This window comes from Salvelinus fontinalis, chromosome 18 (assembly GCF_029448725.1).
Source record: "Salvelinus fontinalis isolate EN_2023a chromosome 18, ASM2944872v1, whole genome shotgun sequence".
NCBI lineage: Eukaryota > Metazoa > Chordata > Actinopteri > Salmoniformes > Salmonidae > Salvelinus > Salvelinus fontinalis.
The window spans coordinates 37,715,813-37,742,907 of NC_074682.1; the positions used below are offsets into that span (position 1 = coordinate 37,715,813).

At 41.5% G+C, this 27,095-nt stretch overlaps 1 protein-coding gene across 3 annotated transcripts in view; it reads right to left on the bottom strand.

Moving 5' to 3' along the window:
- The window catches only part of LOC129815453 (cyclic AMP-dependent transcription factor ATF-1-like), a 44,600-nt gene that overhangs the window by 12,434 nt on the left and 5,071 nt on the right, over positions 1-27,095 (bottom strand). For 2 of the 3 annotated variants that reach the window (XM_055869311.1, XM_055869309.1), the window contains exon 2: positions 22,172-22,272. The exons of the other annotated variant lie outside the window; for it this stretch is intronic. In XM_055869311.1, coding sequence (XP_055725286.1) covers positions 22,172-22,267 — 96 coding nt within the window. In that variant the 5' untranslated portion in view covers positions 22,268-22,272. The remainder of the gene's footprint in view (positions 1-22,171; positions 22,273-27,095) is intronic. 3 annotated transcript variants of the gene reach the window in all.

Genomic DNA, 27,095 nt, shown 5'->3' on the forward strand with positions numbered 1-27,095 from the left:
TGTTTAATACAACGAATGGTGTATTTAAAATGTTAGCTCTCTGCAGTTTCACCAGATGTTGGCCTGGTGGGACGTTAGCATCTCACCTACCCTAGAGAAGTTAACAGCAACTGGTGCGTGATCTCCAATGTGAGAGATTCACTCATCATGCAGAGGAACAAGAGAGCCACGAGAAAACAAGTTTTGATCAGTCATGAAAATAAAGGTGCAGGTTTTTCACCATCCTGCTTACAAGTAAAAACTCAAACAGGAAGTACAAGTGATGCGCTCAATACGGAAGTGGTCCGCTGAAGCAGATGCTAAGCTACAGGACTGTTTCACTAGCACAGACTGGAATATTTTCAGCGATTCCTTTGATAACATTGAGGACTTCACCACATCAGTCACCGGCTTCATTAATAAGTGCATCGACGACATCGTCCCCACAGTGACTGTATGTACATACCCCAACCAGAAGCCATGGATTACAGGCAACATCCGCACTTAGCTAAAGGCTAGAGCTGCTGCTTTCAAGGAGCGGGACTCTAATCCGGACGCTTATAAGAAATCCCACTACGACCTCCGATGAGCCATCACTCCCATCTGTAGCCATGAAATGCTTTGAAAAGCTGGTCATAACTCACATCAACAACATCATTCCAGACACCCTGGACATATTCCAATTGGAATACCGCCACAACAGATCCACAGACGACATAGGATATTTTTGGTCATATTGCCCAGCCCTATCACATTCTTCAAATGTTTTATGTTTTTACGGTATGTTATGTTTTTTTATAATATTTTTTAAAATTAATATGCTTAAAAAGTAGTTCATGACCGTAGGGTGGAACACAAATAAGTGATTTCAAATAGGGCTTTCTACATTCTTTGTTGAATACGGCTCAATCCAACAACAAAAAATATTTATACAAATAAAATATCAATTTCTGCACTTTTATCATTTCCACACTGGTGCCCCACAGAGATGCATAATATGAGCAACAAATATAGGACTAGTTAACTGGAGAACTGTTGGAATCATGTAAATATAATTATTAATCTAATTCTAAAGTTGGAAAATAGTGGGTAGCGGCTTAAATACATTTGACATGACTACGAATTAATAAGCCAGGGAGGACTTATTGACAGGTTAGGGAACCAAAGTGTTGGTCAGGGTTTCCAGGGGACCCTAATTAGATGTTACATCACATGTTGTTTTCTTACCTCTTGTAGCTAGCTAGCTAACACATTCATGCTTTGCCTATTCCTCTGATTTGGAAGATACCGTTGCACAAACATGCTTATCTAAGCCTACACAAGCACAGTTACAAGGCTGCATTAGCTAGCTAAGTTTGCTCTGACTTAGTTGGCTAGCTAGCTTACAAAATGTAGTAACTAGTGATCAGCATTAGCGGCTAACAATTTATTTTAGCTAAAACTTGCTAAAAAAAGAAACAAGTAGACAATAGTTTGCAGACAGTAAGAAACACAAACGAAGTGTAATTGTAGATGGCTTGTAGAAAGCAGCATCGATGTCACCAACATCTTTCTGCATCTGACCATGCAGACTGCAGAATGAACGGCAAGAACATGCTCTCTCCTTGAGTGACAGGGGGCAGGGCTTGGTGTGGGAAGCAGCAGGCTGCAGGAGGAGGGAGAAATACAACTCAAGTAGCAACCGGAGTAAACCATAAACAAGGACATTACATGCGCAGGAGTTACATATCACATTTAACAAAATAAACATTAAAATACTGTTATAGAAGGTAAAGTAAAAACCCAAACCGGTTCCTGCATCAATACTTGTATATAGTAAATTAAAAAGGTATACCGCCCAGTCCTAAGATGATGCAATCTCTATTGCACTTCACCTCCCACCTGGATAACAAGAACACCTACAGTATGTGACAATGCTGTTCATTGACTACAGCTCAGCGTTCAACATCACAGTGCCCTTCAAGCGCATCACTAAGCTAAGGACCCTGGGACTGAACACCTCCCTCTGCAACTATACCCTGGACTTCCTGACAGGCCCCCCCTGGTGGTGAGGGTAGGCAACAACACATCCGCCATGCTGACCCTCAGGGGTACGTGCTTAGTCCCCTCCTGTACTGTTCACCCATGACTGCGTGGCCACACACAACTCCAAAACCATGATTAAGTTTGCTGACGACATGACAGTGGTAGGCCTGATCACAGACAATGAGAGCCTATAGGGAGGAGGTCAATGACCTGGCAGTGTGGTGCCAGGGCAACAACCTTTCCCTTAACTTTAGCAAGACAAAGGCACAAGGGAGTTTTTCCTAGCCACCATGCTTCTACATCTGCATTGTTGCTGTTCAGGGTTTTAGGCTGGGTTTCTGTATAGCACTTTGTGACATCGGCTGATGTAAAAAGGGCATTATAAATACATTTGATTGATTGATCATGGACTACAGGAAACAGAGTGCCGAGCACACCCCCATCCACATCGACGGGGCTGTAGTGGAGCGGGTTGTGAGCTTCAAGTGTCCACATCACCAAGGAATTAACATGGTCCAAACACGACAACACAGTCGTGAATAAGGCATGACAACGCCTTTGTCCTCAGGAGGCTTATAAGATTTGGCATGGGCCCTCAGATCCTCAAAAAGCGCTACAGCTGCACCATAGAGCATCTTGACTAGTTGCATCACCACTTGGTATGGCAACTGCTTGGCATCCGAATGTAAGACGCTACAGAGGGTAGTGCATAAGGCCCAGTACATCACTGGGGCCGAGCTTCCTGTCATCCAGGATCTCTATTCCAGGCGGTGTCAGAGGAAGGCCCTGAAAATGGTCAGACTCCAGCCACACAAGTCAGACTGTTTGCTCTGCTACCGAACGGCACGCAATACCGATGCAACAAGTCTGGAACCAACAGGACCCTGAACAGCTTCTACCCTAAAGCCATAAGACTGCTAAATAGTTAACCAAATAGCTACCTGGACTACTCATCACATACACTGCTGCTAGTGCTTATTTTATATCCTGTTGCCTAGTGCACATATAGGTGACATCTACCTCAATTACCGCGTACCCCTGCAAATCAATTCGGTACCCCGTATATAAAATATATATAAAAAAACACACAATTTCTATTATTATATTTGTTTTGTTTCACTTTGTCCTACATTGTTGGAGAATTTCACTGCACCCTGTAACTGAATCAGCAACCCTGTGCATGTGCCTATTAAACTCCCTAATCATTGTCTATTTATTCCTTGTGTTATTCTTTTTAGATTATTTCTCTCTGCATTAATGGGAAGGGCCCGTAAGTAAGCATTTCACTGTTAGTATATGCCTGTTGTTTATAAAGCATGTGACATTTTTTTAATTAGATGTTCCAAACATTTAGCCCACATGTCAGCTGCAGAGGGACAAGAAAGACATGAAACAAATAATTGAGAACAAGCTGTAGGATGAAAAATAGCCCACCAGAGGTTTGGCTGAGGTATAACCAACTAGCACTAGCTAACTGTCTAGCTAAATAAATATCTGCTCCAGACCAGCGCAAGGGGGAGTTAGAGCACTGATTACGCTTTTTGAGAAACTGATAATTGTGCACGACTTCAGTATTACTTACTAAAAAGCTGTTGTTATAATTATGTTATTTTATTTTGCTCTTACTGTAGGCCACTCCCAACCGGTCACGTTGTACAGCGCCTGAGTGGTGCAACAGTCTAAGACACTGCATAGCAGTGCAAGCTGTGTTGCTACAGATGCTGGTTCAATACCCGTGCCGGCCTTGACTGGGAGACCCATGAGATGACTGTCATTTTTTGGTTTCTCTCCCTCTAAAAATCGAAATAACTGGCTTTATTTACAAATTAGTGACAATGCCTCACCCCATGTTCAAGAATTCCCCCCCCCCACCCCCTCTCGCTCATTTTACATTATTTGAAAACGAAATCTCCGAAATATTGTTATTTTTTAAACAAAACGGTTATTATTCATTTTGAATTATATAAAAGCCTGTTGGATATTCTCACAGATATATAATTCACCCTGTTATTAGCAGGACAATATATATTGGTCATATTGGTGATGGCTCCCGAGTGGCGCACAATGGAACTGCCTTGCAGGTCTCCAGCTGTATCCACTGAAAGCGTGCAAGGTTCAAGGAACGAGGGCTGGGGACACGGGATGGGCCACGCACAGAAGAACGACCTAGCCAATGGGGAAGGGAGGAGGATGAAAGGGGGTGGACCCCCACCCTGTCACACTTTAACCTGTTGAGGACAGAGGGCGCTGTTTTCACTTTGGGAGAAAATCGTGCCCAATTTAAACGGCCTCGTACTCAATTCTTGCTCGTACAATATGCATATTATTATTACTATTGGATAGAAAACACTCTAGTTTCTAAAACCGTTTGAATTATATCTGTGAGTAAAACAGAACTCATTTTGCAGCAAACTTCCTGATGGGAAGTGGAAAATCTGAAATCGATGCTCTGTTCTAGGGCCTGCCTATAAATGTCCTTGATATTTATTAGTATACATGCACTTCATACGTCTTCCACTAGATGTCGACAGGCAGTGAGAGAAGAAATGGAGTGTATAACTTGATCTGGGGTCGAATAAAAGCTCTTTGTATGACGTGTCACCAGTTTCCTGTTTTCTGGAGCGCTCGAGAAGGGACCTGGTATTGCCTTCTGTAAAGCTGTCGTTATAGACGACTAATATCTCTGGCTTTGATTTTTTTGATACATGTGACAATATCATCGTAAAGTATGTTTTTTCAATATAGTTTTATTAGATTATTGAAATTTTTTCGGGACGTTAGGCGTGTTGCTTTGTCTGCGTATGTTCAGGAAGGAGAGCTTCGCGCTACTTTGCTAGCTTTCCGTGCTAATTGACTGGAGAAGAGGACATTCTAAATCCAAACAACGATTGTTCTGGACAAAGGACCCCTTGTACAACATTCTGATGGAAGATCGTCAAAAGTAGGACCCATTTTATGATGCTATTTCATATATCTGTCGAACATGTGAAATAGTAGTTTGCACCCAGATTTTGGGTACTCTCTCGCCATAACTAAGCTGGATGTCGTAATGAAGTTATTTTTTAGAATTGTAACACGGCGATTGCATTAAGAACTAGTGTATTTATCATTTCCTATACAACATGTATTTTCTAGTAACGTTTATGAATAGTTATTTGGTCAGAATAGTTGTGTCATAAAAATATCCGCACATTCTGGGAAAAAGATGCTACGTTAGCACAATGTATAACCACCGATTTCAGCTCTAAATATGCACATTTTCGAACAAAACATAAGTGTATGTATAACCTGATGTTATAGGACTGTCATCTGATGAAGGTTTATGAAGGTTAGTGAAAATTAATATCTTTTGCTGGTTTATTCACTATCGCTAACGTGCCTATTGATATCGCTAACGTGCCTTGATGAATGAATGCGGTAGTGTGGTAGTCTATTGTAGTAAGCTAATATATTGCTATATTGTGTTTTCGCTGTAAAACACTTTAAAAAAAATCGGAAATATTGGCTGGATTCACAAGATGTTTGTCTTTAATTTGCTGTACACCATCGATTTTTCAGAAATGTTTTATGATGAGTATTTAGGTATTTGACGTTGGTGTCTGTAATTACTCTGGCTGCTTTGGTGCCATTTCTGACGGTAGCTGTGATGGTAGCTGCAATGTAAAACGGATTTATACCTCAAATATGCACATTTTTCGAACAAAACATAGATTTATTGTATAACATGTTATAAGACTGTCATCTGATGAAGTTGTTTCTTGGTTAGTTCTTGGTTAGTTAGGTTGGCTTTGTGCATGCTACCTGTGATGTGAAAAATGTCTGTCCTTTTTTGTATTTGGTGGTGAGCTAACATAAATATATGTGGTGTTTTCGCTGTAAAACATTTTAAAAATCGGACATGTTGACTGGATTCACAAGATGTGTATCTTTCATTTGCTGTATTGGACTTGTCAATGTGTGAAAGTTAAATATTTCTAAAAAATATCTTTTGAATTTCGCGCTCTGCCTTTTCAGTGGAATGTGGGAGGAGTTCCGCTAGCGGAACCCCGGTGCCAGACAGGTTAAGAGGAAATGCACTAATAATGGAGCTGATTAGGGAAACGTTCCCACTGTTCGGTTCTTAAAGCCAGTCTGCACGTTCAAACAAAAACAATGTAACTAATAAGGGCATCTTTATGTTTCCGTTAATAAAATAATGATAAAAATACTTTAAAATGCCGATGTTTATTTAGTTATGGATCCATCGCGAATTACTATGGGAATAAATATCACTGAATTACAGAAATATCCTCCAATCCTCCATATGTAATTATTGGCGGAGAGTCACATATTATTTGATATACTGTAGGCGACTTGTGTCTCACTAGTGTTGAGTAATGTGCTGTTAAAAGTGGTGTAGGTCTTATTTATTTAAAGAGCATATTGAAGTTAGAAGCAATAGGATTTGAAGCAATAGCCTACAACTATTTTAGCACTGTTTTGCAATGCTATGAGACAAGCATGGGGACTGGTCTTGATAAATCAATGAGATTTATATTTTTCACTGAATCTCCGTTTGGGTACTGGTTAGACTAGAATTTGAAAATTTGTGTTTAGAAATGTATTGTATTTATTATGGATCCCCATTTGCTGCTGCCAAAGCAGCAGCTACTCTTCCTGGGGTCCAGCAAAATGAAGGCAGTGTATACAATTTTAAAACATTACAATACATTCACAGATTTCACAACACACTGTGTGCCCTCAGGCCCCTACTCCAGCACTACCACATATCTACAGTACTAAATCCATGTGTACGTATAGTGCATATGTTATTGTGTGTGTGTGTGTGTGTGTGTGTGTGTGTGTGCCAATGTTTGTGTTGCTTCACAGTCCCCGCTGTTCCAAGTGTTTTTTAACCTGTTTGGGGTGCAAGCCCGAAATCGGAACGAAAATGACAACAGCTGCAGGGCGCGAAATTCAAAATCTATTTTTTTTAAATATTTAACTTTCACACATTAACAAGTCCAATACAGCATTTGAAAGATAAACATCTTGTCAATCCAGCCAACATGTCCGATTTTTTAAATGTTTTACAGAGAAAACACCACATATATTTATGTTAGCTCACCACCAAATACAAAAGTGGACAGACACGTATGAATATGATTATGATGTATGAATTATGATTCAAGTAGCATGCACAAGCCAACCGAAATAAACTAAAACCAACCTAAAGAACCCAGAAAAAACTACCTCAGATGACAGTCATATAACATGTTACACAATAAATCTATGTTTTGTTCATAGAAAGTGTATATTTTAGCTATAAATCAGTTTTACATTGATGCTACCATAAATGCTACCACATAGCTACAGCCTGAATCCAGACGGGAGTAGCCAGAGAAAATACATACACCAACGTCGACTACTAATTACACCTCATAAAACATTTCAGAAAAACATATGGTGGATAGCTAATGAAAGACAGATATCGTGTGAATAAAGCCAATATTTCCGATTTTTGAAGTGTTTTACAGCGAAAACACAATATATCGTTATATTAGCTAACAACATAAGCTAGCATAAGGCAGCACTAGCATAAGTCAAGCGCTAGCCTAGCACAGTTAGAAGAGTTAGCATAGCACAGTTCGACAGATATATGAAAAAGCATCCCAAATTGGGTCCTTATCTTTGTTGATATTCCATCAGAATGTTGTAACGGGGTCCAATGTCCAGTAGAGTCTTTAGTTGGGTTCCAGAACGAACTATTTCCCTCTTTGGTTAGCAAGCACAATAGCATTGCGGCGCTAACCTCTCCTTCTTCAAAAAATTCTTCCAAAACATCACGTCTAAAGTCCAGAATAAATTGCAATAATATAATTAAAGTATATTGAAAAAACATACTTTAGGATGATTTTGTGACATGTATCAAATAATATCGCAGTCAGAGATCATATTCACCGTTATCGACCTTCTTCCAGAAGCCGAGACCAAATTATGCTTCGCGCCTGGAATTTTTTTTTAACTGCGCAGGTCTTACAAGAAGGTGTGTTATTCAGTCCATGGACGAGATATTCGACTGCTTTCAATTCTCACTTCCGCATTACAGGCTGATGAAGGCGTGTGACGTGTTTCTACGGTCCTAAGTGTAATGACCTTTTATAGACAAGGTCTTAAAGAGACACATCGCATTTTGGAAATCTCAATTCGGCTGGGAAAATGGCTGTAAAAATATTTCTGTTCGACTTAGAGAAACAATTCAAACCTTTTTAGAAACTATAGACTGTTATCTATCCAACAGTAGTAAATATATGCATATTGTAAAATAAAAAGTTTCTTAGGAGGCCGTTTGAAAATGTGCACATATTTTCCAGTTTTTTCAATATTCAGCTTGCAGCCCAAACAAGTTAAATTTGTTTTTAAAAATCTAATTTTACTGCTTGCATAGTTACTTGATGTGGAATAGAATTCCATGTAGTCATGGCTCTATGTAGTACTGTGTGCCTCCCATAGTCTGTTCTGGACTTGGGGATTGTGAAGAGACCTCTTGTGGCATGTCTTGTGGGGTATGCATGGGTGTCCGAGCTGTGTGCCAGTAGTTTAGACAGACAGCTCGGTGCATTTATCATGTCAATACCTCTCATTAATACAAGTAGTGATGAAGTCAATCTCTCCTCCACTTTCAGCCAGGAGAGATTGACATGCATATTATTAATATTAGCTCTCTGTGTACATCCAAGGGCCAGCCGTGCTGCCCTGTTCTGAGCCAATTGCAATTTCCCTAAGCCCTTTTTTTGTGCCACCTGACCACACGACTGAACAGTAGTCAAGGTGCGACAAAACTAGGGCCTGTAGGACCTGCCTTGTTGATAGTGTTCTTAGGAAGGCAGAGCATCGCTTTATTATAGACAGACTTCTCCCCATCTTAGCTACTACTGCATCAATATGTTTTGACCATGACAGTTTACAATCTAGGGTTACTCCAAGCAGTTAAGTCATCTCAACTTACTCAATTTCCACATTATTTATTACAAGATTTAGTTGAGGTTTAGGGTTTAGTGAGTGTTTTGTTCCAAATACAATGCTTTTAGTTTTAGATATATTTAGGGCTAACTTATTCCTTGCCACCCACTCTGAAACTAACTGCAGCTCTTTGTTGAATGTTGCAGTCATTTCAGTCGCTGTAGTAGCTGACGTTTTGTGTTGAGTCATCCGCATACATAGACACTCTGGGTTTACTCAAAGTCAGTGGAATGTCATTGGTAAACATTTTAAAAAGCAAGTGGCCTAAACAGCTACCCTGGGGAATTCCTAATTCAAACTATATTGTATTTGAGAGGCTTCCATTAGAGGGCGCTAGAGAGCGTGCTATGGAGTAGACGTGCTTTGCTAGAGCTCCGCTCAATTTTGAAACAAATTAGTATTTATCTTAACCTCTCACAACCTATAACTTCAAACAAATATGGCAAAGGGGAAAGGCACCAAAAAAGGGGGCGCTAAACAAGATAATTGGAATGAGATAGACAACGAACCAATTTCAACGTCACCGACCCACGAGGAGCTAGCTGAAGAGGCTAGCTTCCAAGAGTTCCCCACAGATCCTACTCAAAGTGACATACTGGCTGCCATAAACGCACTAAGCAAGAAGGTGGACACAAGGTTGGCTGATATCTCAAAGAGTATTGGGACTTTGGCCGAAACTGTGAAGGCAACTAAGGGAAGGGTGCACGAGGTTGAGCAGACGACAGTCGATCACGAGGCCAGACTACAGGACATAGAGAAACAGTGCGCAACGTTCAAAAATGACAACAAAACCCTGAAGGCCCGACTGGAAATGCTCGAGTCGCATTCAAGACGCCAGAACATCCGAATATGTGGGATCCAGGAGGACACTGAGAAAGGGAAACCCACTGAATTTGTCTCAGAGCTGATACCGGCATTGCTGGGGGGTGAACACTTCAAAACGGCCATCCTGATCGACCGCGCACACAGATCACAGGCAACGAAGCCGGCCAAGGGCGGGCCACCAAGGCCATTCATTGTAAGGCTGCACTATCCCCACACCAGGGATCTCATCCTCAAGCTGGCTAGTCAAAAGTTCCCCCTTAACTACAACGGAGCCAGGGTCTCTTTCTACCCAGATCTTACCTTGGAGGTGAGGAACCAACGGAAAGAGTATGATGAGGTACGCAACAAATGCAGGGCGGCCAACATCCGATATGGATTCCTCTTCCCAGCCCGGTTTAAGGTGACAGTCGAGGGATCAACACGTACGTTTGACAACGCAAAAGAGGCCGATCTGTTCTTGACAAGCAAGCTCCCCGACTGAGGATACAGAACGGCTGTCCCAGCCGGTTAAATGGCCAAATACAGGCCAGGAATGTGTTTGAATTGAATTTCCGGCCTATGTCTTTTCGATCAGAAATTGGGACTTATAGGATAGGTGAGATGTTGTAGCTAATATAGCACTGTTTGGCATGTCATGTTTTAGCGCCACTCACCCCCTAACGTGAGAGTTAAGTTTAGTGTTATTTAATATTAGTTTATATGCGGAGCATCTATAGACGACGAGTTAGTTCAAGCTGTATGTTTAGACACCCTAAGGTTTGTGTGTTAGCCAAGGAGTGCTTCGTTTGGGGAAGTCACTCAGTAAAGGGACGGGAGGGGGGATGGGGTCTGTGTTTTATGTTCACGTTTATTAATACAGGTGGCATGACAAGCTCCCGTACGGCGGGACGTTTTTCTTCTGGGTTTTGTATGACAGCAGCAATTTGCTTTAAAATAAGAAATGCCACATAGTGACCGAGCACAGAGTAGACCAGGTGGAATAAAGATAGTCAGCTGGAACTGTAATGGATTAGGGCATGTCGTGAAACGAGCTAAGGTTTTTTCTCATCTTAAATCACTGGGTGCTGACATAGTGCTTCTTCAAGAAACTCATATTAAACGCTCGGCGCAGGCCAAGCTACGAGTCGGCTGGATAGGTCAGATATACCAGTCTAACTTTGATGCAAAAGCGAGAGGGGTAGCAATCCTGATAAGGAAAAACATTCCTTTCGTTTACTCAACCTCGATTTCAGATCCTAATGGTCGGTATATTATTGTGGCTGGTACACTGAATTCAAAACCAATAACCTTGGTCAATTTTTATGGACTCAATTTCGATGATCCATTATTTTTTCAAAGGGTATTTAAGGCCATACCAAATATCTCGGATACAAGTGTTATTGTTGGAGGTGACTTTAACTGTACGTTAGATCCTATTTTAGATAAACAGCTATCAAGGTCACTTCAACAATCAAATGCCAGTGTCTGTCTAAATACATTGATGACAAACCTTAACATTGTCGATATTTGGAGACTGACGCACCCAACAGACAGGGATTATTCTTTCTTTTCATCAGTTCATAAATCATATTCCAGAATTGACTATTTTTTGTTGGACTCCAAACTAATTTCAGCAGCTGAGTCGGTTACCTATCACCCCATTCTAATTACGGACCACTCTCCTCTGTCCATGGTGCTGAAACTCGACAATATGTCGACAGGTCGGCGACCGTGGTGCTTAGACATGTTGAAAGACGAGGCTTTTTGTCAGTATTTGAAGGAGCAGATTGCCTTTTTCCTCAGAACTAAAGACACGGGGGATGTTGACGACTCCACCCTTTGGGAATCTCTAAAGGCTGCGATTAGAGGTTACATTATTTCTTATATATCAGAGAGGAAGAAACGTGCCAATACTAGGCTGAGAGAAATTGAAAGAGAGTTAGGGAAACAGGAGAAACGTTTTTAGGACAAATTCCTCATATACAGTCCTTGAGAAGATCAAAGTTAAAATATGAATACAATACCATCCTTTCGAAACGGGTGGGCTCTTTACTTGCTAGAACGCAACAAAGTTATTTTGAACTGGGGGACAAACCACATAAATTATTAGCAAGACAGCTAAGGCATGTACAGGCATCTAGAGCTATTCACAAAATAAAAGACAAGAAGGGTAAAATAGTAACAGATCCGCAGGACATTAATAAATGCTTTGCGCAGTTTTACTCAGAGCTATACCAATCAAAATGCGATGCTACTGATCCACAAACTATGGAACGCTTTCTCGCTGAATGTGAACTTCCTAAACTAGACAGGGGGGCAGCTGCTGCACTCGATGCAGGGATAACCTTAGAGGAAATTAACACAGCGATAGCACAATTTCCAAACTGCAAGGCCCCTGGGCCCGATGGATATGTAATAGAATTCTATAAGAAGTACTGCGCTAGTCTATCTCCACTTATGTTGCGAATGTTTCAACAATCCAAAGAAAATGCCAAACTCCCGCAAAAACTGTATGAGGCTACAATAGCCCTGATCTTGAAAAAAGATAGAGATTCCGTGGAGATGTCGTCGTATCGCCCCGTGTCATTACTCCCCATAGAAAACAAGGTGTTGACAAAGATATTGGCAAACCGATTGAAAAAATATATTTCCGACATCATACACCCTGACCAGACAGGTTTTATCCCGGGCCGACATATATACTACAATTTGAGACGCCTTTCAACGTAATGTATCATGATCATAAAGTTGAGGCAGTGGTAATAGCTCTTGATGCAGAGAAGGCGTTTGATCAGATTGAGTGGAAGTATATGATGTCGGTTCTGGAGCATTTTGGGTTTGGAAAGGAATTTATTAATTGGATAAGAATTATTTATGCACACCCAATGGCCTCCCTGGTGACCAATCAGGAAATGTCGCAGTCATTCCGCCTGTTCAAGGGGTGCCGACAGGGGTGCCCTATTTCGCCTGCTCTCTTCGCTATAGCTATGGAACCCCTTGCTACTCGCATTCGGGCATGTCCTGATATAGCTTCTGTTACTTAACTTGATAAACACATTCGGCTCCTTCTCTGTCTACAAGATAAACAAAAAAGTGAGTTGATGCCAATATCACGGCCTGTGGATATGCAATTTCTGCAATCTACCCCGTTTAGAACAGTGAGGGACAAGTTCACAAGCCTTGGCATTGTAGTGACAAGAGACCTTGATCAGCTATTGAAAGCGAATTGGGACATGAAAATATATCAGCTTAAACAAAATATAGATTTTTGGAAAACTCTGCCTATTTCCTTGGTTGGTCGTATAAACGCTATTAAAATGGTTGTCCTACCCAGGTTTCTTTACCTCTTTCAATGTCTACCCAATTTCATACCACAAAGCTATTTTAAGAAACTGGATTCAATAGTAACTCCATTTTTATTGGAATAACAAGGCAGCCAGAATTGCAAAGAAGCATTTATGCAAGTACAAGATAGACTTCAAACTGTATTATTGGGCTGCTAATCTGAACATTGTGTCTTTCTTGAGGGAAAGTTTACCTGCGATGAGACAGAAGGATATGCATTCATGGCTTTTGATCGAGCAGGCCTCCTGTCAACGTTCCTCACTCCCTGCACTTGTTAATAGCCCATCATATGTGAAAAAAGCCACTTATGACTCCAATCCAGTCATTTGTCATACGCTTAGGATCTGGAAACAGATTAGGGATTTTCTTAACATACCCACTGTTTACATTAACAGCCCGATTAGCCTGACTCATGCTTTCCACCCTGCATTGGATGATGTGGTGTTTTCACAGTGGAGGGAGAAGGGGCTCACAACAATTGGTAATCTATACATAGATGGTCAGTTAGCTTCATTTCAACAATTACAGGCAAAGTTCAACATGCCAACAACATTTTTTCAGATACCTCCAAATCAGGAATTTCTTAAGGACACATATCCCACAGTATGGCATGAAGCCAAATAGTCCTACATTAGATAGCTTGATCCTTGTCAAACCCCATTCAAAAGGGTCGGTCTCTAGACTAAATGATGTGCTACAGGCCCACAGAGGTATCCATAGACACCATTAAAAGGGCTTGGGAACAAGAACTTGGTTCAGAAATCTCAAATGAGGAATGGATAGAAGCTCTCAGGAATATAAACCACAGTTCAGTGAATGCCAGACAACCTTGTACAGTTTAAGGTGATACACAGGTTACACTACTCAAAAGTAAAACTGCATAAAATATTCCCGGACACCTCACCATTGTGTGAGAGGTGCAAGCAGGAGGAGGGGACGTTGACCCACTTATTCTGGACATGCCCTAAATTACATGCTTACTGGGCTCTCATTTTTGATTACTTATCTAAGGCCTTTGATAGAGTTCTAGCCCCAGACCCATTGATCGCTCTGTTTGGTACAGTTGATGGGAATAACCAGGAAGGGAAAGCTGTCTCTCTTTGTACTCTATTAGCCAAAAGGCTCATATTGCAATTTTGGAAATTGGAGACTGTACCTACCTTTGAAATGGGGTTACGGGATTTAGGGAATGTAATACATATGGAAAAGATTCGATACAACACCTCCAATAGAAGCCCATTGTTTTACAAAATATGGCAGCCGATACTGGATAAATGGTCTAGTCCGGCTTCATAACTGGGCTGACGATCTGCTGCTACTCTGTGCTGTAGTACACTCAATATTTATTTTTGGCTTAACTACACTGCTTGTAATGACTATATGCTGTCTTCTTATGCATGTACCACCTAATAGGATTTTGTTTTATTTTGTGTATGTGTGAGTTAACTTTTGTTTTGTCCTCTAAATTGGCCATCCCATTCAACAGTACAATGAATGTCATTGTTTGTATTGCTGTCTTTTTTACTTTATTTTTATTGGAAAATAATAAACATATTATTAAGAAAAAAAAAAAAGAAGAAAAAAAAAGACTCAAATGGAGAGGCTTCCATTAAAGCACACCCTCTGTGTTCTGTTACTTGTCTAACTATTTATCCACATTATAGCAGCGGGTGTAAAGCCATAACACATACGTTTTTCCAGCAGCAGACTATGATCAATAATGTCAAAAGCTGCACTGAAGTCACAATCATTTTATCATCAATTTCTCTCAGCCAATTATCAGTAATTTGTGTAAGTGCTGTGCTTGTTGAGTGTCCTTCCCTATAAGCGTGCTGAAATTCTGTTAACTTCTCTAGGGTAGGGGGCAGCATTTACACGTTTGGATGAAAAGCATACCCAAATTCAACTGCCAGTTACTCATCCCCAGGAGATAAGATATGCATATTATTTGTAGATTTGGATAGACAACACTCTGAAGTTTCTAAAACTGTTTGAATCATGTCTGTGAGTATAACAGAACTTATTTAGCAGGCGAAACCCCGAAACCATTCAGATTTTTTTTGGGGGTGTGGTCACTGTCTTTTCAATGAGTTTATTGGGAAACCAGATTTCTAAGCGAATTGTTGCAGTTCCTACGGCTTCCACTAGATGTCAACAGTCCTGAGAAATAGGTTGAGGTTATTCCTTTGTGTAATGAAGAAATACGGCCATCTTGAAGTCGAGGCACTCCAGGTGTCCTGGACATGCACTTCAATCAAACAGAAGGCATGCTACATATCGTTTTAATCCTGTATTGAACACATATCATCCCGTCTTCAATTTTATCGATTATTAACATTAAAAATACCTAAAGTTGTATTACAAAAGTAGTTTGACATTTTTTGGCAAAGTTTACAGGTAACCTTTGAGATATTTTGTCATCACGTTTGAGCAAGTTGGAACCGGTGTTTTTCTGGATCAAACGCGCCAAATAAATTGACATTTTGGATATATATCGACGGAATTAATCGAACAAAAGGACCATTTGTGATGTTTATGGGACATATTGGAGTGCCAACAAGAGAAGCTCGTCAAAGGTAAGGCATATTATTATTTATGCGTTTTGTGTCGCGCCTGCTAGGTTGAAATGTTTTCTTTCTTTTGTTTACTGTAAGAGCTATGCTCAGATAATAGCATTGTATGCTTTCGCTGAAAAGCCTATTTGAATTCTGACATGTTGGTTGGATTCACAACCAGTGTAGCTTTAATGGTATCTTTCATGTGTGATTTAATGAAAGTTTGATTTTATAGTAATTAATTTTAATTTGGCGCTCTGCATTTTTTCTGGCTTTTTGCCAAGTGATACAGTAGCGTCTTGCCTAAACTCAGATTTTTGGATATAAATACGAGATACCGAACAGAAAATACATGTATTGTTTAACATGAATTCCTAGGAGTGTCATCTGATGAAGATCAAAGGTTAGTGATTCATTTTATCTCTTTCTGCTTTTTGTTACTCCTCTCTTTGGCTGGAAAAATGGCTGTGTTTTAGTGTGCTTTCGCCGGAAATCCTTTTTGAAATCAGACATGTTGGCTGGATTCACAACAAGTGTAGCTTTAATTTGGTGTCTTTCATGTGGGATTTCATGAAAGTTGGATTTTTATAGTAATATATTTGAATTTGGCGCTCTGCATTTTTACTGGCTTTTGGCCGGATTTATTTGTTTCATAGTATAGTTTATTTTTATTTAGTTTTGTCACATGATTTCTTAATTTGCAGTACGTTTGACAATCAGTTGTGCAGCCAGACTTCCTTGCCATTCGTTTTGCCTCATCCCTCTCAACCATACAATTTTTCCAATTCCTCATCAATCCAAGGGGATTTAACAGTTTAACAGTCATTTTCTTAATGGGTGCGTGCTTATTAGTAACTGGAATAAGTAGTTTCATAAATGCATCAAGTGCAGCGTCTGGTTGCTCCTCATTACACACCACAGACCAGCAAATATTCTTTACATCAACATATGAATCACTACAAAACTTCTTGTATGACCGCTTATATACTATATTAGGCCCATCCTTTGCGACTTTGGTTTTCCTAGATATGGCTATTATATTGTGATCACTACATCCTATGGATTTTGGATGCTGCTTTAAAGCAAATATCTGCAGCATTAGTAAAGATGTGATCAAATGTTGATGATTTAATTCCTGTGCCGTTTGTAACTACCCTGGTAGGTTGACTGACAACCGTATCCAGGTTGCAGGCACTGGTTACAGTTTCAATCTTTTTCTTGAGTGGGCAGCTTGATGATAGCCAGTCAATATTTAAATCCCCCAGAAAACATACTTCTGTGTTGATATCACATACATTATCAAGCATTTCACACATATTATCCAGATACTGACTGTTAGCACTTGGTGGTCTATAGCAGCTTCCCACAAAAATGGGCTTTAGGCGAGGCAGATGAACCTTTAGCCATATTACTTCAACAGTATTTAACATTTCTACAGGAATGTGGTTCTGAATATAGACCGCAACACCGGTCTGTTACAAGCAAGTTATTGACTTCATGGACCTTGTTTCTTAGGCTACAAAGGTTAATATGGGCAATTTTTAGCCCTTTCTGGGTTTTTAATGCTTTACTGGGAAGCTTATAAGAGGTGTTATTGTTGTTATTTACATTGGAGCTGATAGTGCAGGGTGAGCTGCATAAAGTGGTCTTCCTACTTCCTGCTTACAATAGCTGTAGGATAAACAGATGTATTCGGTGCAATTAGGGGTACATACATGTAATTACTTACATTGTGTTTGCCAATGCCCCTAAGATCATGTACATTTGATGCAGCATTATGACGGCTCATTGTCACAATGGTAGGGATTAACTGAGCTGGTCTCGGATCCTTTACCAGTCAGTTTCAAGATGATTTGGATGGACTCCGTCATTCCTGTAGAGTATCTTCCATTTCCAGAAGGTGTCAAAGTTATCAATAAAAGTGACTCCAGCAGAGCTACAGTAGTATTTTAGCCAGATGTGTAATGCCAGCAGTCCGCTGAATCTTTCACACCCGAGGCCCAACAATGGTACTGGACCTGAAATGATTGGCCATTTTTTGGAGTCTTTTAATGTTAAAATCAGTTCCTTAAAATTCATTTTTCAAATGTTCCGAGCTAGCCCTCCTGATGTCGTTTGACCCACACGGACTACGACAGTGTCAGCTCCCGGCATCGGTGGTAGAACAGTTGGAAGAAGCCTTATGTCCTGTACTCGTTCTCCTGGGTAGGACAGGGTTTTTGCCTTGGGGACCGAGATGTTTCTCACCATAGAGCTGCCTATGATGACAGGTAGTGATGCTGAATGGGCCGGTCTCAGGCAGCCTCACGGTCTGGTGAGGCTGCGAGCTCCGAGGATCTGAACACGAGGTAGAAGCCACCGAAAAGGGAGACAGAACCGAGGACAAATGACACAGGTGCCTCCGGATCCGATCTTGATTGGAAAACCACCAAGGAAGAAGGCGCCGGAACCTCTGGATCCAGGGCGGCAAAGCTGTTTCTGGTCTGTGTCAGTTCCGGGCTCAACATCTCCATGGAGACCCCCGTTGCCAGAGGACGACTTCTACGACAAGTGACATACCTCCATGGCTGGTTGGTTGGGTCGAGAACAGCTCCGTTCTCTTGGGAAGGGGGAGACCCCTTCCCGGATGGAACCCTGCTGAGCACCGGCCAGTCATATGGAGAGCCGACACGGCTGCGAAACTTCCACCAGACCAGAGCGGCGTCCGGCTACTGGGGTGGAAGAAAAATAAAAAGTAGGTGGGCATAGGTTCCCCAGTAGCTTATGCAGGTTTTCTACCTGCCTGCTAAGAGTAGCTATTTAACTCCTGTAGTCCTCCGCAAGCAAGCAGTTGCTACATTGAAAGTCAGCACTGTCCACATTTTCCCGGAACAAAGCAAAGTAAACACAGCTCCTGCAACGCTCTTTGTGTAACCTTTATTTAAGTAGGCAATTCAGTTTAGAACAAATTCTCATTTACAAGGAGAGCCTACTCCTTCCTCCCCGTCGGGGAATTGAACCTCTGGTCTCCTTCACGACAAGGAGACACTTTAGCTAAATAGCCCAGTACTGTACTCCCAACCGTCACGTTGTACAGCGCCATATTTTCAGTTCCATCCTATCGGAAACCCAGAGGGTTTTTAGTTTTTCTTGGAATAGAAACACCATAATATTTTCAAATGAATTGAGCAAAGTTTCTTAAAATCAGTCCCATATACTATGTTCTTACAAAAAAGGCTAAATTCTCTAGTACAGCCACTTTCGAAGGCTATCAAATACTTCTCAAAGATGCCCTCTGGTGGTCAAACTAGCATTAATGGTACCAGTGGTTCACACTGATATAACGTGCCATAGAATTCTGAGGCACCATGCAAGCTCCGCCGCAGTGCGCTGCAACTTTTAAAGGACGAAGCACTGTATACTGAACAAAAATATAAAGCGCAACATTTAACAATTTTACTGAGTTAAAGTTCATATAAGGAAATCAGTCAGTTTAAATAAATGATTTAGTCCCTAATCTATGTATTTCACGTCATTGGGCAGGGGAGCAGCCATGAGTGGGCCTGGGAGGGTGGCTTATGGTAGAGAAAGTAACATTCAAATCCATGGCAACAGCTCTGGTGGACATTCCTAGAATCAGCATGCCAATTGCACGCTCCCTCAAAACTGTGCTGTTGTGTGACAAAAGTGCACATTTTAAAGTGGCCTTGTATTGTCCCCAGCAAAAGGTGCACCTGTGTAATGATCATGCTGTTTAATTAGTTTCTTGATATGCCACACCTGTCAGGTAGATGGATTATCTTGGCAAAGGAGAAATGCTCACTAACAGGGACGTAAACAAATGTGTACACAGAATTTGAGAGAAATAAGCTTTTTGTGCGTATGGAACATTTCTGGGATCTTTTATTTCAGCTCATTAATTTTTTTATTTAACAATATAATGAAACATGGGACAAACACTTTACGTTTATATTTAATTTATATTTTTGTTCAGTATACAGTGCATTCGGAAAGTATTCAGATCCCTTCACTTTTTCCACATTATAGCCTTATTCTAAAATGGATTAAATAAAAATTCCTCAATCTACAAACAATACCCCATAATGACAAAGCGAAAACAGGTTTTTAGAAATGTTTGCAAATGTATTACAAATAAAAACAGAAATACTCAGACCCTTAACTATGAGAATCAAAATTGGTGATCATTCTTGAGATGTTTCTACAACTTGATTGGAGTCTGTTGTAAATTCAATTGATTGGACATGGATTTGGAAAGGCACACACCTGTCTATATAAGGTCCCACAGTTGTCAGTGCATATCAGAGCAAAAACCAAGCAATGAGGTTGAAGGAATTGTCCATAAAGCACTAAATAAACTTCAGATAGTGCTAAATACGGCTGCTAGAATCCTGACTAGAACCAAAAAATGTGATCATATTACTCCAGTGCTAGCCTCCCTACACTGGCTTCCTGTTAAGGCAAGGGCTGATTTCAAGGTTTTACTGCTGACCTACAAAGCATTACATGGGCTTGCTCCTACCTATCTTTCCGATTTGGTCCTGCCGTACATACCTACACGTACGCTACGGTCACAAGAAGCAGGCCTCCTAATTGTCCCTAAAATTTCTAAGCAAACAGCTGGAGGCAGGGCTTTCTCCTATAGAGCTCCAATTTTATGGAATGGTGTGCCTACCCATGTGAGAGACGCAGCCTCGGTCTCAACCTTTAAGTCTTTACTGAAGACTCATCTCAGTGGGTCATATGATTGAGTGTAGTCTGGCCCAGGAGTGTGAAGGTGAACGGAAAGGCTCTGGAGCAACGAACCGCCCTTGCTGTCTCGCCTGGCCGGTTCCCCTCTCTCCACTGGGATTCTCTGCCTCTAACCCTATTACAGGGGCTGAGTCACTGGCTTACTGGTGCTCTTTCATGCCGTCCCTAGGAGGGGTGCGTCACTTAAGTGGGTTGAGTCACTGACGTGATCTTCCTGTCTGGGTTGGCGCCCCCCCTTGGGTTGTGCCATGGCGGAGATCTTTGTGGGCTATACTCGGCCTTGTCTCAGGATGGTAAGTTGGTGGTTGAAGATATCCCTCTAGTGGTGTGGGGCTGTGCTTTAGCAAAGTGGGTGGAGTTATATCCTTCCTGTTTGGCCCTGTCCGGGGGTATCATCGGATGGGGCCACTGTGACTCCTGACCCCTCCGGTCTCAGCCTCCAGTATTTATGCTGCAGTAGTTTATGTGTCGGGGGGCTAGGGTCAGTTTGTTATATCTAGAGTACTTCTGTCTTATCCGGTGTCCTGTGTTAATTTAAGTATGCTCTCTCTAATTCTCTCCTTCTTTCTCTCTCTGAGGACCTGAGCCCTAGGACCATGCGTCAGGACTACCTGGCATGATGACTCCTTGCTGTCCCCAGTACACCTGGCCGTGCTGCTGCTCCAGTTTCAACTGTTCTGCCTGCGGCTATGGAACTCTGACCTGTTCACCAGACGTGCTCCCTGTCCCAGACCTGCTGTTTTCAACTCTCTAGAGACAGCAGGAGCGGTAGAGATACTCTTAATGATCGGCTATGAAAAGCCAACTGACATTTACTCCTGAGGTGCTGACTTGCTGCACCCTCGATAACTTCTGTGATTATTATTATTTGACCATGCTGGTAATTTATGAACAATTGAACATCTTGGCCATGTTCTGTTATAATCTCCACCCGGCACAGCCAGAAGAGGACTGGCCACCCCTCATACCCTGGTTCCTCTCTAGGATTCTTCCTAGGTTTTAGCCTTTCTAGGGAGTTTTTCCTAGACACCGTGCTTCTACACCTGCATTGCTTGCAGTTTGGGGTTTTAGGCTGGGTTTCTGTACAGCACTTTGAGATATCAGCTGATGTACGAAGGGCTATATAAATAAATTTGATTTAGCATCATACCCAAGAAGACTCGAGGCTGTAATCGCTGCCAAAGGTGCTTGAACAAAGTAATGAGTTAAGGGTCTGAATATTTATGCAAAAATGTATACATTTGCTACAATTTCTAAAAACCTGTTTTTGCTTTGTCGTTATGGGGTGTGTTGGTTGATGAGGGGGAAAAACGATTTAATACATTTTAGAATAAGGCTGTACTGTAACAAAATGTGGGAAAAGTCAAGGGGTCTAAATACTTTAATGCACTGTATAGAAAATCAGCAGAAATAATATTGTGAAACAATACTGTATTCCCCCTCCCATCACTAATATGTACCAGCACGCTAGTAAATAAGTGAGGAAAGTCAGTGGTCAAAGGAAAATAGATAGAGGAGGACCAATTCTCAATACCATGCTGATATTATTCACAGTATGGACCCTCTTCATGTTCTGACAATTGGCAGTAACTCCACACGGCCTGTATTGTGCTTTCCCGTCAGTGAACAGTGATCCCATTCCCATTCCTAAACCCCACTTCCAGAAAGACAGGGAGTCATTATTAACCTTCTGATATAAGACTGTTGGTTACCTGTTGGGGTATCTGTGAAATCTGGGAGGCTGTGATGGTGGTGGGGAAGGAGACGGCACTGAGACACAAACTATTGTTGTTCTGCACGTCTTCCATGGTCACTGCAGAGGCAGAGATTCTGATAAATAAAAATTTAAGAAATCTCTATAATTTCTGGATATCAATTAAGTACTTACTGTGATAATTTTCAACTAAAATAGTAAAAAATAAACAAATAGCATAGGTTTGGAACTCTTTCTTATTGGTACATCAAGTAATTTACAGCATGGTGATGTCACCGTGGAAGGCTAAACCCCCCCACAATACAGGCGGTCTTTTCAAACAGCCCCATACATTAAAAGGGACATTATCATTGTTTTCACAATTTGACAGTATTATTCTAACCTCCATGACGCGGAACCCCAAACCGGCTGCGCGCGTGCGCCATCGTGCGCTATCGTGCATAAATGTATTTTGCCCCCCCCAAAATCACAACACGCAGGTTAAAATATCAAAACAAACTCTGAACCAATGCCATTAATTTGGCGACAGGTCAAAAAGCATTAAACATGTATGGCAATTTAGCTAGTTAGCTTGCACTTGCTAACTAACGTTAATTTATCCTATTTAGCTAGCTTCCTGTTGCTAGCTAATTTGTCCTGGGATATAAACATCGAGTTGTTATTTTACCTGAAATGCACAAGGACCTCTACTCCGACAATTAATCCACACATTAAAGCGGCCAACCGAATTGTTTCTAGTCATCTATCCTCCTTCCAGGCTTTTTCATATTTGAATTTATATGGTGATCGCATCTAAACTTTCATTGTATTACCACGACAACCGGCAACAGATTTGTCTTTCAATCACCCACGTGGGTATAACCAATGAGGAGATGGCATGTGGGTACCTGCTTCTATAAACCAATGAAGAGATGACTTTCAGCGTGATCTGCGTCAGAAATAGGAACGACTTCTATTTTAGCCCTTGGCGTCGCAGACGCTCGTTGGCGTGCGCGAGCAGTGTGGGTGCAATAATTGAATAACATAGATTTCTAAATGTATTTTGCGACGCTCGCTCATGCGACGTGTCCGGTCTGGTCAGCATGTTAGGAAACGTATATGAAAATCCCATTGACTACACGGAACCTTTAACGACCACTAATTACTAAAACATTAAAATACAGAGACAACCGATATTACACACTAAGCATATTTGTTATGCCATTTAACTAGGCTAGTCTGTCATTCAGTAATAAAAGGATTGATGTATGTACGAACTGGTCAAATGGTAAGATTTCCGCATGTAGCCAACTCTAATGATGGCTCACTGGTGTGTATGGGCACTGGACAGAACCCTCTTGCAAGTCTATTTTGTAAATAGAGGGATATGGTGGACTGACCGGACAGGCAGAGCATCTCCATGGAAACTGAGGATAGTCACCCCTCTCCCCTAAAAGAATATTGACTAGTTAGCTAACTATTTATCATACTTTGAATTCCTATGCACACATACCAGGATATTTGCTTATATCCATTAAAAGGAAAAAAAAGGATTGTGCCAGTCCGTTGTGAGTAATCGCAGTCCTGCTGTCCAGAAATTAGGTCAAAATTAGGTCAAAATCAAAAGTAATAGTCACTATCTGGTGTGGCCACCAGCTGCATTAAGTACTGCAGTGCATCTCCTCCTCATGGACTGCACCAGATTTGCCAGTTCTTGCTGTGAGATGTTACCCCACTCTTCCACCAAGGCACCTGCAAGTTCCCGGACAATTCTGGGGGGGGAATGGCCCTAGCCCTCACCCTCCGATCCAACAGGTCCCAGACGTGCTAAATGGGATTGAGATCCGGGCTCGTCGCTGGACATGGCAGAACACTGACATTCCTGTCTTGCAGGAAATCACGCACAGAACGAGCAGTATGGCTGGTGGCATTGTCATGCTAGAGGGTCACGTCAGAATGAGCCTGCAAGAAGGGTACCACATGAGGGAGGAGGATGTCTTCCCTGTAACGGATAGCGTTGAGATTGCCTGCAATGACAACAAGCTCAGTCCAATGATGCTGTGACACACCACCCCAGACCATGACGGACCCTCCACCTCCAAATCGATCCCGCTCCAGAGTACAGGCCTCAGTGTAACGCTCATTCCTTCGACGATAAACACAAATCCTACCATCACCCCTGGTGAGACAAAACTGTGACTCGTCAGTAGAGAACATTGTTTTGCCAGTCCTGTCTGGTCCAGCGACGATGGGTTGGTGCCCATAGGCAATTGTTGCCGGTGATGTCTGGTGAGGACCTGCCTTACAACAAGCCTTCAAGCCCTCAGTCCCGCCTCTCTCAGCCTATAGCGGACAGTCTGAGCACTGATGGAGGGATTGTGCGTTCCTGGTGCAACTCAGGTAGTTGTTGTTGCCATCCTGTACCTATCCCTCAGGTGTAATGTTCGGATGTACCGATCCTGTGCAGGTGTTGTTACACGTGGTCTGCCACTTCGAGGACAATCAGCTGCAAGGCCTGTCTCACTGTAGCGCTGTCTTAGGCGTCACACAGTACGGACATTGCAATTTATTGCCCTGGCCACATCTGCAGTCGTCATGCTTCCTTGCAGCATGCCTAAGGCATGTTCACGCAGATGAGCGGGGACCCTGGGCATCTTTCTTTTGGTGATTTTTCTAAGTTGGTAGAATGGTCTATTTAGTGTCCTAAATTTTCATAACTGACTTTAATTGCCTACCGTCTTAAGCTGTTTGTGTCTTAACAACAGTTCCACAGGTGCATGTTCATTAATTGTTTATGGTTCATTGAACAAGCATGGGGAACAGTGTTTTAACCCTTTACAATGAAGATCTGTGAAGTTATTTGGATTTTTACAAATTATCTTTGAAAGACAGGGTCCTGAAAAAGGGACAATTCTTTTTTTGCTGAGTTTATATGTTTAGTTTGAGCTGTCTAGGAACCCCTCGCCAACAGCAAATGAATTTGCAGGGCGCCAAATTCAATCAACAGAAATCTCATAATTCAAATGTCTCAAACATACAAGTATTAGACACCATTTTAAAGATACAATTCTCGTTAATCCAACCACAGTGTCCGATTTCAAAAAGGTTTTTCGGCGAAAGCAGAACATATCATTATGTTAGGTCAGCAACTAGTCACAGAAAGCATACAGCGATTTTCCAACCAAAGAGAATAGTCACAAAAAGCAGAAAGAGATAAAATTAATCACTAACCTTTGATATTCTTCATCAGATGACACTCCCGGGACATGTTACACAATACATGTATGTTTTGTTCGATCAAGTTCATATTTATATCCAAAAACCTCAGTTTACATTTGGCTTTGCCTCCAAAACATTCGCCCCCACTTCACAGTAGAAGCATTAAACAAGGTTATAAAGACTGTTGACATCTAGTGGAAGCCTTAGGAAGTGCAATATGACCCCATAGACACTGTGCATTCGATAGGCCAAGAGTTGAAAAACTATAAACCTCAGATTTCCCACTTCCCGGTTGGATTTCTCTCAGGTTTTCGCCTGCCATATGCGTTCTGTTATACTCACAGACATCATTCAAACAGTTTTAGAAACTTCAGAGTGTTTTCTATCCAAAGCTACTAATAATATTCATATATTAGCAACTGGGACTGAGTAGCAGGCAGTTTACTCTGGGTACGCTTTTCATCCAAACGTGAAAATGCTGCCCCCTAGCCCAAACAGGTTAACGATTCCGACGTGAATGCTATACTGCACACCTGGGAACAGGCCCAGATCCCAGTGATTTGCGAGAAGAGAAGGGGAGAAATAGGGGCCAAAGGGCGGACTGCCTTCTAAGAATTCATAGACGATCGAATAAACCCCCACTTCCATTCTGCTGGCAAACGTGCAATCTTTGGAAAATAAAATAGATGACCTACGCGGAAGATTAAACTACCAACGGGACATTCAAAACTGTAATATCTAATGCTTCACGGAGTCGTGGCTGAACGACGACACGATCAACACACAGCTGGCAGGTTATACGCTGTACCGGCAGGAGGTGTCTGTTAAGACAAGGTGCGGAAGACGATGTATTTTTGTAAATAACAGCTGCTGCACGATATCTAAGGAAGTCTCGAGCCATTGCTTGCCTGAGGTTTAGTATCCCATGATAAGCTGTAGACCACACTCTCTGCCTAGAGGGTTTTCATCTGTATTTTTAGTAGCTGTTTACATACCACCACAGTCAGAGGCTGGCACTAAGAACAAATCAAATTTTATTTGTCACATACACATGGTTAGCAGATGTTAATGCGAGTGTAGCGAAATGCTTGTGCTTCTAGTTCCGACAATGCAGTAATAACCAACAAGTAATCTAACCTAACAATTCCACAACTACTACCTTATACACACAAGTGTAAAGGGATAAAGAATATGTACATAAAGATATATGAATGAGTGATGGTACAGAACGGAATAGGCAAGATGCAGTAGATGGTATAGTGTACAGTCTATACATATGAGATGAGATGAGTAATGTAGGATATGTAAACATTATATTAAGTGGCATTGTTTAAAGTGGCTAATTATACATTTTTACATAATTTCCATCAATTCCCATTATTAAAATGGCTGGAGTTGAGTCAGTATGTTGGCAGCTCTCCCTCTAATTGGCAAATCTGTCAATAATTCTCTTCTCATGATTCCTGCTTACAAGCAAAAATTAAAGCATGAAGCACCAGAGACTCCATCAACAAGAAAGCAGTCAGACAAAGCAGATGCTAGGCTACAGGACTGTTTTGCTAGCACAGACTGGAATATGTTCCAGGATTCCTCTGATTCCTCTGACATCTACTTTGTGCATGACACAATTGTTTGCAGACAGATTATTTCACTTATAATTCACCGTATCACAATTCCAGTGGGTCAGAAGTTCACATACACTAAGTTGACTGTGCCTTTAAACA